The sequence below is a fragment of the Porites lutea genome, chromosome 1 (assembly GCF_958299795.1).
Source record: "Porites lutea chromosome 1, jaPorLute2.1, whole genome shotgun sequence".
Taxonomy (NCBI): Eukaryota; Metazoa; Cnidaria; class Anthozoa; order Scleractinia; family Poritidae; genus Porites; species Porites lutea.
The window spans coordinates 46791955-46808388 of NC_133201.1; the positions used below are offsets into that span (position 1 = coordinate 46791955).

The window sequence follows — 16434 nt, forward strand, 5'->3', positions numbered from 1 at the left end:
CATGCGATAATGCTCTTTGTTGTGAACCCAAAATTCTGCATAAGCATTTTTTTTTTAGTTTTTTTTTGGGGCCATTTTAACTCCCACGAGAAACTGAAAACAATGCTTATGCAAAATTTGGGGGTCACAAACAAAGAGCATTATGGTATGTTATGTATTTTCTGGAGTGGTTAATTCGCTGTGTGTGAACGACTTGTTCCAGTTCGGTGCCGTTGCTGTTCATACTATACCGGATAGCTTTTCATGTCGGCACGAAGAACTCTCCGGGGTAGTGAAAACATAGCCTTATTTTACGTATTCCTTTTTCGTCAGAAGAATGGAAGTTTAACTATTATTAACCTGTATTCGCTTGGAGAAACTTCCCTCTGGGCATTTTACTGGTGGCATTGTCTGACTGGACTGAGTTATATTGATTTCGGCCGTTTTCAACCTAGAGACAGGTGGGACAATCCATGCTATTGCACTGACAAGAACCGCCAGCAGCTTGTTAATGTTGGCTGTTAATTTTGGCTTAGGGGAGGGGCAGGTGGGCAGTTTTCCAGAAACCTAACTTGATAACCCAAACGAGTACTCTTAATAACGTTTTTATTATGGTTACAGTGTTCAAGTTGTAACCGCTGCTGCTTCATGCTTAAAGCAAATTCTTGCAACGGAATCAGGACTTCAGCTTCTAAAGAGATTTGAGGAGTTGAAACAAGAACAGCTCTTGTGGTACCTTGAGCCTTTCAGACCGACCAAGAAAAGACGGGCAAGTTTATAATAAAAAGATAAAGTAGTCAGATTGAAACTAAAACGTATAAATGACTTGTATATCTGACATATCTAGTACACGCGTCTCCTCCATCTGTGGTTTGGTCACTAATAGACCTTTCCTGCATTCCGCTCCAGTAAGCAAACACAAAGAATTCTTTGTTTGCAACCACGTGACAAGGCGGCCATGTTGGGGTCAATACAATAGGATTTTTTGTCGAAGAATTAAAATCAAAATAGACTTCAGAATTTCTTTTGTTCTTGACCACTAACATGGCCTCCGTGACGTCACTTGCAAACGAGCAGCTGAGGTCAAGGCTTGGGTGGACAATAAAGAGCTTTAGATTGGAGGACGAGGACGACATTTAATCTTCAGTGTTCTCGCCTATTCTGTTATAATAAACACTTCGAAGAGCTTCATTCTAGTTTATTTCACCACAAAAGTTAGTTCGCTTATTTCCGTTGAAGAAGTTGACGCCCTCTCCCGATCACTAAAAGGATAAAATTCCTCACATTTGGTAATTTTTTCCTGCCACTACGACATTCTCGCTAAAACTCGTAGTAGAATGACGATGGCTATCATATTTTCCCGCCAAAATGACGTTGGTTCGCGCCCGCGCACTACTTAGTATTGAGAAAATCTCGTTCTCGTTGTTGGGTATTTAACTTTGAGGGCGTAAGGACGTTTGAATGACGCGAGTGAATATAAATGAAACCACCGCAATATGTATAGATGCTGTAGTTAATTTTTTATCGTAGGTAATTTTTATTTTCCTTTGTTTCAACTTTATTAGCATACATTATCATACCCAAAATCAAAAGATAAACAGAAATTACCTGGAATAAAAAATTAACTACAACATATACACTGAAAACCATGATAAATACTTTTTTCCTGTTCCTGTTCAGACACCCGGTGGCGCGTCTGCTATGAAAGTAATATCTGATGTTAAGCTAGATGACGCAAATTTATGGATACCAGGCCTTGATGGCCAAGAATACAGTCACGAACAGTGGATAACCAAACTGGCCTGTACTTTGATCGAAAGTGGACTTGTCAAAGACGAAGTGCTGTTTGTTTTGTCTCCTATTTGCAAAACAAAGGTATTTCGATTTTCTTATTGTGAAATTTACGGCATTAAGAGTATTTCCTAGCTTGTGTAGGAAACGTTAGATTCCGAGTTCCAAAAACCCCCACTTATGAGTCTAGGTGCACAACTTGTGAAAATGAGTTTTATTTGCATGGGAATGAAAAATGATTTCCATATCAAAGGCTGAGCACCTACCCTCGTTTTGAAACAGAGGCCCGGGGAACTCGGAAATGGCCTATTGAATTGAATTGAATTGAATTGAATTGAATTAATATTCAAACTTCGTACTCTGTAAGTATATCTGCGAGTTGATTGGCTAATAAGGGTGTGTCATTGGTGTATAGCGCACAATGTCCATGCTTTAATGACTTCACAGGTTCTTATCCCCTCAGTGACCGTTCAATGAAGTTTATAATTTATAACTTCACATAACTTTTGATTTATCATTTTTGCTGAAAAGCTGTATTTCGATTTCCTTTTCTCGCTATTTTGACACGAACTGTGTTTTGAAACTTTTTGCTGCTGCTTCCGACGCTTTTGCAAGTCTTTCTAAAACCCTGCAAAGCTAGAGAAAGTGCCTGAAGATTTCACACGCTGTGGGAGTTTAAATTACCAAGAATGCATAAAATACCTCTCGATGGATGTCAATTGCATTTCGACAAAAATCTGCAAGAAAAAACGTCCATTCGCATCCTAACACTACCTAGCATCTGGCAAAGGTCTTGAAGAAATTCGACGCATATGAACGGATGTTAAGAGCTTAGAAATATTTTGAGTGAATAATAATACAGTCATTGAATTTTGCTTTCGGATGATGTGAAGAATCATGAAGAAGATATGGGAGGGTGATATCCGCCTGAGCTGAACCCTCGCCGATTTGTATGATTCCTCATATCATACTCAGCCTCATCCAATAATTAATAGGCCATTTGCACTATGACATCATTTTACTACTACGACTAGAATCCTTCAGGGTTTGCTTTCTTATGTAAATTAAGGCTTTTGTTATTTGAACGTCACTGGGATTACAAAATTTAAATACGTAAGGGAAAACAAAAAGGATTCTGGTCGTAGTAGTAAAATGACGCCATCGTGCAAATGACCTATTGATTAATGGCCGGTGTATTTATTACCAAGATTCCCTGTCAACCCTTTCCTTTATTTATGACCATTTTTGAATACTGTTGTTAGCTTTCATTATTGTTTTATTATTATTTTCTTCAGGTGGAGTTTGCTGAACATGTATTTCCTTACCTCGTACATAACGTCTTGGAATGTGACGATGACGTTGCCAGGACCACTTTATCGGATCAATTCAGAAATTTCTTTAGTCATTGCAATGGCACAAGTGTTATAACCAGTAGTGCTAGCTCGCCTTTCCCAACTGCAGTACCATCATCAAACACTTCTGGGATATTTGGAAGTGAGTGGAATGAATGTCAAATACGTTTGAGGGAGCAGGGTAATAGCAAGGGAGTAAGGGAGTGGGGAGGGGGGGAAGGCGGGGCATATTTACTTTAGCGAAACGGGTCATTTTGCTTACTGTATTCATAAAGGACTATTATTAAAGTTCAAGCTCATCATGTCGGGGATCATGTGGTCGAATATAAGAAACAAATCTGAACTTCCAGCAAAGGTTATGAAAATTAATATAATGATCACCAAAGGATTAAAAACTTAGATATTTGATAGGAAATGTTGGGAGATCTCTGTGGTGGATTTAATTGTGGTTTAAGGGTGAATGGAAAACAGCCTTTTAGCTCCAGCCGTCCCCTCTGGATGAAACGAGTGATGAACAAAAGGAGAGCGATTGCTAGAGATTGTAGCTTTTATACCTTGTTGGTTCTTTCCTTGGAGTGTCTGTTTGCCGCTGGAGAATTTTAAATTCAAGTTTCTGGATTAACTTGCAGATTTATTTGCTCAATTGTAGTTTATGACTAGCTGAATTTTAAACAATGACAGATATTGACGCGACGCAAGTTTATAAAGCGTTTTCACATGACGTCACAGCGGCCATTTTGGTGTCCCAAGACAATGAAACGGCGGCCATGTTGGTGTCCCAAAATAGTATTGTGAAAGTTGAAGGTTTTTTCTGTGTAAAAACTTTCTTTTGTTCCAATAAAGTTGTGTAGCTGCTGGCCACGTCAGTGAAAACGCTCTAAACGCTGTAAAGAAAGTTGTCTGATTCACCGCAATATATGTTCATATACGGACACATTTTTGAAAGTATTTCAATTTGACATGGAGAGTTTAAGCTTCACGTATAAGCCAAACGGCAAACGTCAGACTCAAGGTGAGAATTTCTCAAAATAGAAAATGAGCAGATAAAAACTGCTTAAAACATTTCTTATGGATAACAAATTGCGTGAAACCAGGGGGGGGGGGGGGGGGTAAGCTACTTCCCATACATCAGGGTGTCCAGTTCCTATTTTTTCCTATTTTTTCCTATTTTTTGAGCCTGTTCCTATTTTCTCCTATTTTTAAACTAAAACCTCCTATTTTTCCTATTTTTTAGCTGGTGAAGCCAAAATTTGTAACAAAATTGAAAATGGAATATAAATTATTACATTTGTATATGTGTTTTAGAGTGAGATTTATCATAAAGCAAGTAGTATGTTGACTTTGATGTTCTACTGTTAGCAGAAATAATAGTTACATTTGTGCTTTCCATGACCTCTATTGCTTATTAGAGTTCTGTTAACAACTCTGTTATATTGTTACTTTTTGTATAATTTTTTAGTACACCCTCATGTATTGTATATAGTGTCATATAGTTCTCATGGCTATTGTAAAATATTGTGCATAGCCCACTGAAACTGCATTTTAGTATCTGTACATGTTGTATTTTATTTTGAAGTCTTGCTCGCTTTTATGTTCATCTTTGAATCGAAACTGAAAACAGGATCAAGTTGCCCTCTCATAACACAGGTCAGATAAGTCATCAATCAGCTTCTTGTTTAAAAAACCAATCACTAGCTGGATTCTGGATGCTACATGAAAAGAACAGACTCAAGTTTAGTTTAGGGCACTACCTCTCTTGGTGACCCTTGTTAACAGCTATACCTAAGCAACTGATGATGGATCCAATATTTTGGTTCCGAAACCAGTCTTGCATCCATAGCTAAGCAGAGAGTTCGTTCTTTTTAGAACTTAACCATGACACACTTACAATCTGGTACCAAATAGATCAGTGTCATTTTGCATTCACCGCGGAAAGCCTGGTTTCGTACTTAAAACTATGTGCTCTTTTGATTCAAACAAGCATATTCTCAACCAGCTACTTATTGCAGATTAATCAAAAGAAAGCTTTCCATAGGACGTTTTAGTCTTAGTTTGATATCCTTCAATGACAACGCAATCGTAAGAAATTTCTATCCTAAGAAATTTCACTCTATGAAGCTTTTCAAAGATTGGCCGCCAACTTGAAGGGAATTTGCATATAATCACCTTTGATTAATAATTATAGAACCACGCTCGACCTGTAGTTAAGTATATCATTCTGACGACAGGGTAACTGAGCCAATAAAGTAAACGTTACTGATCATTTTCACTCCTTTTAGCCCTGAAAGTTGATCTAAATCCTGCAAACGTAGATGCGGAGGACTCGTAGCCTTTATCATGACCCTGATGAGGTGCCAGGAGGCTATCTTTGTCGACAGAAGTACTATTGATTTTCCTATTTTTCTCCTATTTTTTTAATGCAAAGTTTCCTATTTTTCCTATTTTCTCAGTCCTGAGTTTCCTATTTTCCTATTTTTTTGAGCAACCATGCTGCTGGACACCCTGATACATTCTCTTAAATGAAATCCAAACGATGTTCTCACAACTTGCAAAGCGATCAGCAATGGTCTTGCCAGCGGATTTGTGTACTGATCATGCGCATTACTTCAAAAACCATACACCAACGGTCTTGAGAAAAAACAAAAAACATGGCAGTCGAAGGCGGGACTGTTTCTCACTATTATTCGCAAATTTATTGATTTTATGTCGCTTTTCAGACATAGTGTGTGGTTTTCTTTTTCTGTTAAACAATTTCCCTTTGCAGAGTTTGGAATATGCAACATATAGCTAACTCCGTATCTGCTAAGAAAAGGCCGCCGAAGAGTTGAGCTATCAAGCAGTGTTTTGCTGCAAACCTTGGGAAAGTTAAAGTCGCTTCAAGGTACAGAGCTTTCAGTAGTAGTTGTGATTCGTTTTAGGATCGTTTTGAATTTTAACTTTGGATTCAAGGTGTTGACTTATCGAAATAAACGAAGTGAAATGTTATGAAGTGTTAATTTTTATTCAGTTATGATATGTAGAGCAGTAAGCTCATATTTATAAAGCTTTCTTGAATATACTTGCTTCCGATAAATTTGACACTTGCTCCGGTAATCAGCATCAAGTTATTCCGTGCCCGGCTAAAACGATGTAACCTATAAATAAATCCATCGAGCGCGTTGTTGTTGGTTAAGATCTAGCACGGTTGCGTTAGTTTCCTCCGCATTTCAGTAACGAAAGACAAATACGATATGCAAGAAAAACAAAGTTGCATGATATCGTTTTTTTCAATTTTTTAAGCATCTCTGATTTCCTCTGTCGGTTCGCTTCAATTCTTGCTTCTAAAATATTTACTGTGGGAAAAATACTGTAATTATCCGCTGACCACCATGCTGGGTGACCGCTTTACAAGTTGTGAGAACATCGTTTCTCGGTCCCAGACCTCGTCTCTTCCCCCCCCCCCCCCCCCCCTGCGTGAAACTACTAATTTAGGTGTAGAAATAATGAAAGTAAGTGACAAGTAAAGAGGAAATTTGCCCACGTGGTACAAATTCGCGTTTGCCGTTTTGCGTAAACGTGATGTTCAACCTCTCTGATGCCTTCCTTGTCTATTATTTAGTAAAAAAGGAAAGTGTTCGGACGATGCTGGCTGTTGTCACCTATCTCCGCACACAGAATATCCTCAGAAAAGAGCGTGGTCAAGGTACCTTGTGGGACAACAATTTTTGGCTTGACTTGGATTACTTAGAAGTTGCATCAGCAGCCCAGAGATGTTCTGCGTACTTTACAGCCCTTCTTTACACTGAAGTTTGGGCTGACATTGAAAAGTAAGTGTAATGGATATATTTCTGACATCGGCCTCTTTGTAGGTAGTTTTGACTTGCAGTATAGATATTATTGTTGGTGATCAGACACTATAACGTCTAGGAACTGTGCAACAATTATTTGTACACAACTGGAATTCCAAGTTGCAACCCATTTAGACCCAAATTAAAACGACTGCACATTTTTGCTCTTAGGTTTCTAAAACTGGCGGATAAAGTTTCTTTGAAACTGAATTTCTTTAGTGCCGTTTTGGCGTATTTTGTTCCCTTTTGGTATAAAGTAGCCCACTGTAATTTAACTGATACTTTTCAGATCCAAGGAAGACTCTCCTGTGCCCATTTCTTTACCTTCCAATAGTCAAAACTTAGCTATGGAAATTGCTTCAAGCCAGAAAAGCGAGGGTAGCCTAAGCACTAGTTACCAGACCCTTATTTTGGAGGCGTATGGTGCTATTGGCGAGCCTGACAGTGTGTACGGCGCCGGGGCAGGTAGACTGGCTGACATAGACTCACGCATCAGGACCTATATGCATGAACATGCCTGGGATAAAGCTCTTGGTATGGATTTAAATACTCAGTATATGAAGTGCTCTGCGGAAAAATGCCCCGCAAGGCAATTGCTTTTATGGGAATGTGTTTCCTTTATAGAGACGAAATTCACACATTCTAAGGTGGATATCGCGTAATTTTTACGTGCGTTCACATGCAAATTTTACTCGTGTAAATGAAAGTTAGACGCAATGTATGGAGGATCGCGCGTAAACGTAGAAGTTGAACCTCGTTCAACTTTAACTATGACGAATATTTTATTTACGCACATAAATTTTACGCGCGTACGCATGTAAACATTACACGATACTGGAAATCCACCCTTACACATCTTACTTTCATTTTCGAATTGTTTGTCCATTATCTGAATAATTTTACTTTAGTCATTTCTTAGTGAGAAAAGCCATTGGGATAAAAACAACGTATAAGCAGGTTGAAAATTTTGTCATTTAAAGAGTTTAATTTTATCCACTTCCTCTGAGTGGGTATATATAGTCAGTGGCTTTTTAAACATTTTTTCAGCAATTTTTTTGTTTGGTCCTTTGGTTCATTCTTCATTATATTCACTTCTACAAACCAGACTGGGTTGGTTTATTCCGTTACTTTCTTATCTAGGAGCTTGTGACCTTCGAATGCAGAATGTCTCCGTTTCATCACAAACAGGCCTTCTGCAGGTAAAGATTTGAGCTACTATATATTTAGACTGACTATTTGAGGAATTCAGATGTCTTTTGGCTTGATTTGCTTGGTAACAATGCAGTAATGTCCCAGTCAGTGTAACGAGAATGTAACTCAAAAATAATATGCTTACCTTCTCACAGACAAAAAAATAGATGTAGACCTTTTCACGAAAAACGGCTAGGAGTAATGATAAGATCACTTATGTTATGAAAAGGGCTCAGGAAGTCTTAACCTTGTCTCTAGGCCATGAAGAACTTTGGTTTGGACCATGTAATGAGAGTGTATTTAAAGGGGCTGCCATTGGAGGATCCGCAGGCGACAGACGAGGTATAAATATGATTTTCAGTATTTCCATAAAACATTGTTTGCATTTTTATCGATAAGTGAATCAGCGGCTGGAATTCAAACCATAAGATGTATGGCTTTGGTATGTGTAAGATCTCACGCTTTGGATGTGTCAGTTTGGAGTATTGACGATGCTTGCGATGTATCGTATTTTTAAAAAGTTCTTGTTCGTGGTCAGTATTAGGGACATTTATAACAGGTTAACATTTGGGTTACATGTAAATAAGGTACTTCTTAGAAGAGATCGAGTAATACTCATCGCTTTGTTGGAGTGTTTAATCTTTAACATTTATTTTTTGTGATTGACTGAGTTTCCGTTCAGGGTTATAAATTAGCTGCGTTGGTACACTCCAACTGAAACGTGTGAGAAAATGGCGAAACCTTTTTCTCTCGAACACAATCTACTAATGGGGGATCTTCAAACGAAGAAATTACGATTAAAATATTCACACTTCTTTAGAAATAAATCCTTTGCATTTCATTATATACGTTCTTTCAACATCTAAAAGGAAGGGAGAAGTACATGTAGCTCACTTACAGTGATACAAACTTGTTTTTGTCATTGTAGGTTGCAGAGCTGCAGTATGAATCAGCTTGGCAGAATTGCGTGTGGGATTTGGACACCAGGTTGGAGCATTGATTTTCTCTCTGTTTTTTTGTTTCTTTGTTTTTTTTTGTCGAAAAAAAAAAACAGAGTTGTTTGCACATTCTCCCTGCTATTTTTTCGCTGTCTTCGTTATATAGTTGAAATGTTTCCCCAACAACGCGCACAGTCATTGGTTACTTCGGGATTACATGAAATGTAAAAGGAAGACCTTTTCCCTTTGAACCTGCTTTTGAAAGGCGTAGTTAAAATTCTACTGCTCCCGTTCTAAAGCGTAATAAAAAAAGCACCGGTCAACATGACCGGCGAGTGACGTTTTTGGTCGGTCAAGACGCCATTCTGGTCGGACGTTTTCCGTTGACCGGCCGTTATTTTGGGCCGAAAGTTCCTAGTCGAATTGCTCCGGAAAAATAGGATGGTCATTTACTCATTACCTTGCGGCGTCGATCTAGACAGCCCAAAAAGGTTTCACAGTCTTTACCAAACACATACACAAAAACCGTCACTTGTGGTATGCTTATTCCTACAGCATTTCATTGTTACATCTTTTCTCACCTCCAACACAGTTTACTTTTTTTTCACAGAATTGGTTCAGACAGGCCTCAAGGGTTTCATCAGGCTTTGTATGGTTCTCTGTGTGCCTTGCAAGAGGAAGAATGGGAACTGTTTCAGTGTAGGGTAGACAATTCAAAGTAAGGAAATGATAAAGAGTTTGGAGTGTCATCATTATGTGTGCCAACGTCAAATCCCGGCATACATAAGCCTAAACGTGCTGTTAGCAATTAAGTAACGAGTATACCTTATGGGCGATCTTTGAAGACAAATGCGAAAGAAACCAATTGTCTAAGACACGATCCTACAATTTTCCAGTTATGCACCAACAACTCCTGGATATTGATAGTTTTTTTTTCTCTAGTCTCTCTATCCGTTGAGATATGATTTTTTTCTCTGGGTTCACAATGTGGTTTACATTTCGTTATCAAAAAAAATTTTGGTTGCTTTATGTCGTCACAGTATTGCTCGATGCAAATACATCCAGAAAAAAAAGCGTGATCAAGAAAATAAGCGGCACTTAATCGAATCTGACGCGCTAAGCGATTATCAATCTTTGATCATCATCATCAGACAGTGTTGACCGCTACCGCCTGCGTGCGTGAAACTCGAGTAACTGCCGCTTTCTTTTTATCTCACAAATTGTGATTACAGTTTGCATTTGTTTAGCTACTATTCTGTTGCGATACGTATACTTTTTCGCATCTACATGTAGTATGCTATCTTATTGATTTGCTGTTTCTGTTTTCAAATTTAAAAGTATTCTCTTCTAAACTTGAAATTAATTGTAAATGAAAATTTAGATTGCAGATAATGGACGAAGTAGCGCACGTTAGCTTAGAGAGCGTACGCAGCGTGTATCCTGCCTTGACACGGCTGCAGTGTGTTGTGGAACTAGAGAGTTTTGGCTTTGCCATTAACGGGTAGGTCGCAATTAACTTCCAACATTCTGTAATCTCCGTAGAGGCTCCCGCTAGGTATTGCAATAAAAATGGCAATGATGTAAGTGCGCGGTGGACCATGGGATGAGAGAAAAAGCGCGCTTTTTTCCTCTCCCCAGCGTCCTTACGATACAAAGAGGCTTCTACAGAGGATAGAGATACAGAAAGATGGCAAAAACATTCCTCACGTGGCGAAATTTGTACATTTGTCGATTTTTGCGTCGAACGTGGATTTGGCGGGAATCGCTTATCTCGGTCGAGAATGTAGGATTCCCTGGTGTAATGGCATAGCTGTTTACCTGTCGTACGATCGATCAAGTTCTCGCTACGCCAAGGAAATTATTATTTTTCTCTTTCTTGGCTTTCTCCCTCTTTATGTATAATCGTTGGATCGTTTCCTCGAGCCCCGCGAGGTTTTGCGACACTTGCAGGGCTCGAAAAAAGGCCCGTAAGGTAGTCCGGGACAAGTGGATTCTCTTGCTGGACAAGTAACAGTTTTAAAGCTGACTTGCCCAGTGGGGAAGGGGTCCAAACCGCTCTTCCTCTAATGAAATCATTAACTAAGACGAGCAAAAAGTGACCCTGGGCAATCTAAATGTGAGAGCGGCCTCCCCTAAGGACAAGCTGGAATTCAAACTTTTAACGAGCCCTGACTTGCACTTCTAGTTATAAAGTACAGTGCTAACTTTCGACCGTGGGGAGAAAATCCTGTTAAAACCTCTCTGGAAGCACTGTTGCATAGTACTGTTACTTAAACCATTTTGCATTAAGTGGAGCTTAGGTCTTCGTTGACTTTTATTAATGGCTAACATCAACAGAATGGTCCAGTTGTGTTTCCACTTCTCCCAATCAGTCATCATATCTCCTCGCCAGGTTCCTTTTAAGGCGCCCATTCTGTCTCTTTCTTTGGTAGTCTATCTTAGTGCTTACCTTTTGAAGCTGTTGGTAGATTTCCTTATAAAAAGTGGCCTAATGTCCATTCTACAAAGAGGCTATTAATTTTTTAACCGAGGCCTCAGAAAGTAATAACTTATTGGTTTCCAAATCCTTGCAGATGCCATAACACAGTCATACCTATTCTTAACGTTTCTCGCTGACACATTTGCCACTGAATTAACGACCTCAACCTTTTTAAATTTTTTTAGTAAGGATGCCAGCATAGTTGAGATGTGGAATGAACGATTTCCACTCCCTGACAACGACTTTGAATTTTTGGCGCCTTTGCTTGCTCTCCGAACCTCCATGCTCCAAACACTTGTCAAGCTAAGACAAGACAAGGTTAACAGTCCTGAAGGAATCCTTCAGCTTGCTCGAGCTTACAAGGATCTGGCTACCCATTTGGAAATGCAAGCAAAGGTCGCACGGAGGGCAAATAATCCACAGGTACAGCTTGCTGTTTTTAATACATGTACATAGACGACTTTGAGAAGAGAATTGTGAGGTCACAAAAATTCAATTTGATGGGTTTTTCCTTTCGCAGGTTACACAATAAGAACAAGAATTAGAATTATCACATCAGTCTCCCTTCCGCTTCAATTAATACCACGCACACCGTCTTGCCCTCACCCCTACCATTCACCTACCTACCCCCTACCCCCCATCACGATTTATTGACCTCGTGGAACGCTCTCCTATCATCTTTAATTATTTCTACTTCGTTTATAGTCGTCGCTTTTAGTTCTTGACACTGAAGTGGCAACTGGAATTGAAAACTATCTAATACATGGCAATTTATTTTCAAGACTCGGGCGGAAAACACTTGAACTAGCTCCCAAATAACCGTTTTGTCATCAAACGGCCTTTTCGATATTACGTTCTTTTTAGATCTAATGCTTATACGGTATTACAAACTCCGGACTCCTAGCTGACGCCTGAATTTTTCTTTCCCTCAAGAAAGTGGATACTTAGAAATTGGGCTCAAATGATCCCAACTATACTACTTAGACATTTTAAAAGTCTAATTAACTCTTTATTCGTGTTCATCCGTGGACACAGGTTGCTGAGAAAGCCTTGTTTCGAATAAGACAACTACAAAGTGACATAACAGATGTGCAGAGTAGGCTTGGAGGAGAGGACCTCGGGGTTTCATGGTCGTGGAAAATGGAGGAAGCAAAGTTACGATGGGCCAAAGGGGAACAGGATACAGCTATGTACTTACTAAAGTCATTGGGTAGACAACTGGAAAAGGTACAGAATCCAGTTAGTGTGCCTTAGAATAGTACTTTAAAAGGATATAGACTGCTGTTAGAAAGCACTCTTTGTTTGGGGAGGTTTTGGGATGGGAAACCGGAGAGGTTTATAGGAATTTGCATGTACAATGCAGAGGCATGTCACCCTCGAGGGGGCAAAAGGTAGGCAATCATCTTACCGAGGTAGACTTTTGGTAAGCATTTTTTGACCTTAGTAAGGTATGGTTTTTACAGTATGGTAGACGTCTGGTTACTGCAAACAATATTGTTCCAAAAGGTGTGATGCTCTTGCAGCTTAGAGTTGTTGTTTTGCTCATTCAACGAACTGCTCTTTTGACTTTCTTATTGCTTCGACGTCGTGACATCTTAAATTCCCTTATTCCCATCTAATACAGAGAATTCATGTATTCAAAGTCACCTCTGTCGTGTTGATACTTATTTGCAGGTTCGTGATCACAGCCCTGAAGCCTCAGTCCTTTACCCACAAGCTCTGGGCTTGTATGGAAACTGGCTGGCAGAATCTAAGTCGGAGAATCCTAACACCATCATTGAAGATTACTTAGAGAAGGTAAAATTCGTAATTTGTAACAGTAAAATGCACAAGTTAAGCCGTTCGCTTCAACTTACCGACCGTTTTCATCTCTAAACGGAAGCTTACTCTCTCGATGCTTAACATATTTGGACAAGTGAATCTTATGTACCCACTCTGATCGTAATGTAAGAGCAAGTGCTAATAACACAATTCAATCTACGGACTTCTTGCAGCTCTATAAGGACCGACTGCGAGGTTTGCGATCGTAAAACCTACAGGAATAGGATCGTTGCCTATATGGACTATTGTAGCATGTCAATATTGGACAAACCTCCTCAAATTATGATTAATACACGAGTTTTATTTCGGAGTTTCTCGTACCAACATCATGTCATTTATCTGCATTGCGGGCTCTTTTAATCATGGCACTGTTTCTTTTTTTTGCTTGTCAGGCGGCTTGTTTAATGGAGTGTATGGAAGGCGGAAATGATGCGTCAAGGATCGAGGTGCTGAAATTGATTATCTTGTCCCTTATGATTGTATTTTTTGTTGATATTCTTGCTTGCTTTATTATACTTTTTAATGTATCTTCGTTTCTTTTTTATATGTTTGTCTGTTTATGTGCCTGTTTCCTAAACGCCCTAGAGGTAATTCCCTTGTTTTGCACTGCGCCCCTCTACTGCGCATAATATTGCGACATCCAAGTTGGCGGCGGTTCTTCCCAGCTGCATTAACGAGACAGTGTCTGGCCTAGAATCGCTACTGTACACATGTTGTTTAAAGTCCGAGCGTGGAGAGACGAATATTTGTCGAAGAAATAAATAAGACCCGCCGTAACACCGGAACCACGCGAGGAAGACCGCTCTTTGATGTAAACACGAAGTTTTCTGCTGAATTTACATTCTGCTGTGTATAGAAACCAAACAAGAGAACATATGAAGCACAGGAATCGATCAACAGTCTTTTCTTTAAGTTTCTTTGTCAAGCATTGTTGTACAAAAGCCAAAAAGTCGAACCCTAGTTTATTGGACCACAAAACGCCAGCGATACAAAACAGTCCAAAATATAGATTCATAAAGTCAAAATCTCATAAAATCTTGACTAACCTTCTTCCGTTGCATTTGTTGAACTCTATCCAAGTATGAATTTCTGTGTTGGCGATATCAAACACATAAAAACAACCGAAAACAAGCTTGATCTCGAGTGCGTACTCCGATCAAGATTGGCTTTATTTCTCGTCCCAAATCCCGCCGCACAAATTCTCCATCCTGACTGCGATCTCAAAACCATGCCCACCCTTGACGGCAGTTTGTGAGGAAACAAACACGGTGACCCCCGATTTTTTTTTTCAGGTAATTGCTGAGAACAGTCTAATAAAGAACATATTTGAAAAAGAAAAAAAGTTTGATAGTAGAACATGATTTTTTTGGAAAATAGTTCCGTACTGGGAGTATTTGGGCCAAGGCGAGGACTTCAAGCTAACCACGGAACTGTCCGAAAGAATGCAATATCAGTACAACCAGGCAATCAAAAACGACTTAAATTAAGCAATACTGCTTATTTAAATAAAAGAAGCCTTATTTTGAAGATAAAATTTTGTGTGTTTCAAGTAACAACGGCTTAATTCTGTAAGAAGGGGATTCCAATTTTTAACGCCCAATCAGTAAAAATACCCCAGTTTAAGAGCCTGCTGACGCGTAAACAAGCACGGTGACCCCATCTTTTTATTGCATTTTTTTAATGTTCATATCATGAATGTTGATTATGCCAAGTTTCAAAAAAAGTTTGATAGTAGAACAATTTCAAGAGAATTACCTTAAGTGATAAAATTGCATTTTCTTACGTTTTCTTTCTTTTTGTGTTTGTTTCTGTGTAGGCCTTTTTGTCTCTTGCCTGGTTTGCAGACACACAGTACCAGAAGAAAGTGGATTTCATGAGTTCGAGCACTTACGAAAACAAAGAGGCTTTGATGAAAAAAGCCAAGGTAATTGTTTGAGACTAACTGTGAGGTTTACTTTGCTTTGATAATTTGCGAATAAAAGTTTATGGTCCGATTAAAGTTTAGCAATGTCGCACGAAAGTATACCTGCGGTTAGACATGGTTACTAGACACCACAAACATTTTGTAGCAAACGTTTTGCTTATTTATTGTAGAACATTGAAGTCACTTAATGTGTATTCGAAAGCCGTTCTTTTTTTTCCTCGCCAAGGAAGGTGTGATGGTCGGACATATGTCTTTCCACCAAAACTTCAAAAAAGCCTTATCATTCTCCTTTATTGTTTTAAGGTGGAATCGGAACGTCTTCAGCGAGTTATTGAATCCGGAAAAGACAGGTATGCACGAACCCTGAACTTACAAGCTCAGATGGATGAAAGAGAACTTCAACAAGTGGTGGACGACAAACGGACATTCCTGAAAACGGCTGTTGAGTACTACATTAAAACACTGCAGACAGGGGTAGGTTGGAAAGACTGCATGCTTAATTCTTACAAACTCAATAACTGCAGCCCTTCCCCTCCCCTCCCCTCCCCTCCCCATCAATAATGATGATGATGATGATAGTAATAAGCCCATATCCCGTCCTTTGCAGCGTAAATGAGGTTGCCTGAATTGACTGACTTAGGCTTTGTCTCCTTGTTTGACAAAAGCATCTAAATAGGTAATATATAAACTGCCCTCTCACTTTGTTCTTAACAACGGGGTAAGATTAGCTTTTCTCAGGTGTCAGGTGTGCTGAAAAAAGAACGTTAAATAAAGCATTTGAAAAGGCACTTGAAAAGTACTGAATGTGTAATGGCTAGCCTTTAAATTCTCATCGCTAGTTGGTATGTTATCTTTGTTTTTTTCCTGTTTTTAGGATAAGTATGATATGAGAGTGTTTAGGCTTTGTTCCCTCTGGTTTGACAACGCAAAGGAAGAGTTTGTCTCGCAGATGATCAAGGTTTGTTTGTAACCATTTACCATTGTCCGTCGTCGTTCTTCATCTAGATGTGTTTAAAGGAAGGTTTTTTAGCTGTTGAAAAAAAAAAAAAAAAACACTCTTCAAACAAAATTATTGTTACAATAATAATTGGGGAGATTGAACCTGTGTCCGCCTTTATCGTTATTGCTATCT

At 39.1% G+C, this 16434-nt stretch overlaps 1 protein-coding gene across 1 annotated transcript in view; it reads left to right on the top strand.

The window, feature by feature from the left end:
• LOC140930955 (serine-protein kinase ATM-like) overlaps positions 1-16434 on the top strand; it is a 65500-nt gene that overhangs the window by 38942 nt on the left and 10124 nt on the right. Inside the window, exons 41-57 of the mRNA XM_073380678.1 lie at positions 601-748; positions 1660-1854; positions 3066-3279; positions 6721-6928; positions 7239-7483; positions 8090-8148; positions 8399-8482; positions 9069-9127; positions 9689-9796; positions 10460-10579; positions 11743-11980; positions 12593-12784; positions 13232-13354; positions 13771-13824; positions 15195-15302; positions 15606-15776; positions 16177-16260. Of these exons, the coding sequence (XP_073236779.1) occupies positions 601-748; positions 1660-1854; positions 3066-3279; positions 6721-6928; positions 7239-7483; positions 8090-8148; positions 8399-8482; positions 9069-9127; positions 9689-9796; positions 10460-10579; positions 11743-11980; positions 12593-12784; positions 13232-13354; positions 13771-13824; positions 15195-15302; positions 15606-15776; positions 16177-16260 (2410 nt within the window). The remainder of the gene's footprint in view (positions 1-600; positions 749-1659; positions 1855-3065; positions 3280-6720; positions 6929-7238; positions 7484-8089; positions 8149-8398; positions 8483-9068; positions 9128-9688; positions 9797-10459; positions 10580-11742; positions 11981-12592; positions 12785-13231; positions 13355-13770; positions 13825-15194; positions 15303-15605; positions 15777-16176; positions 16261-16434) is intronic.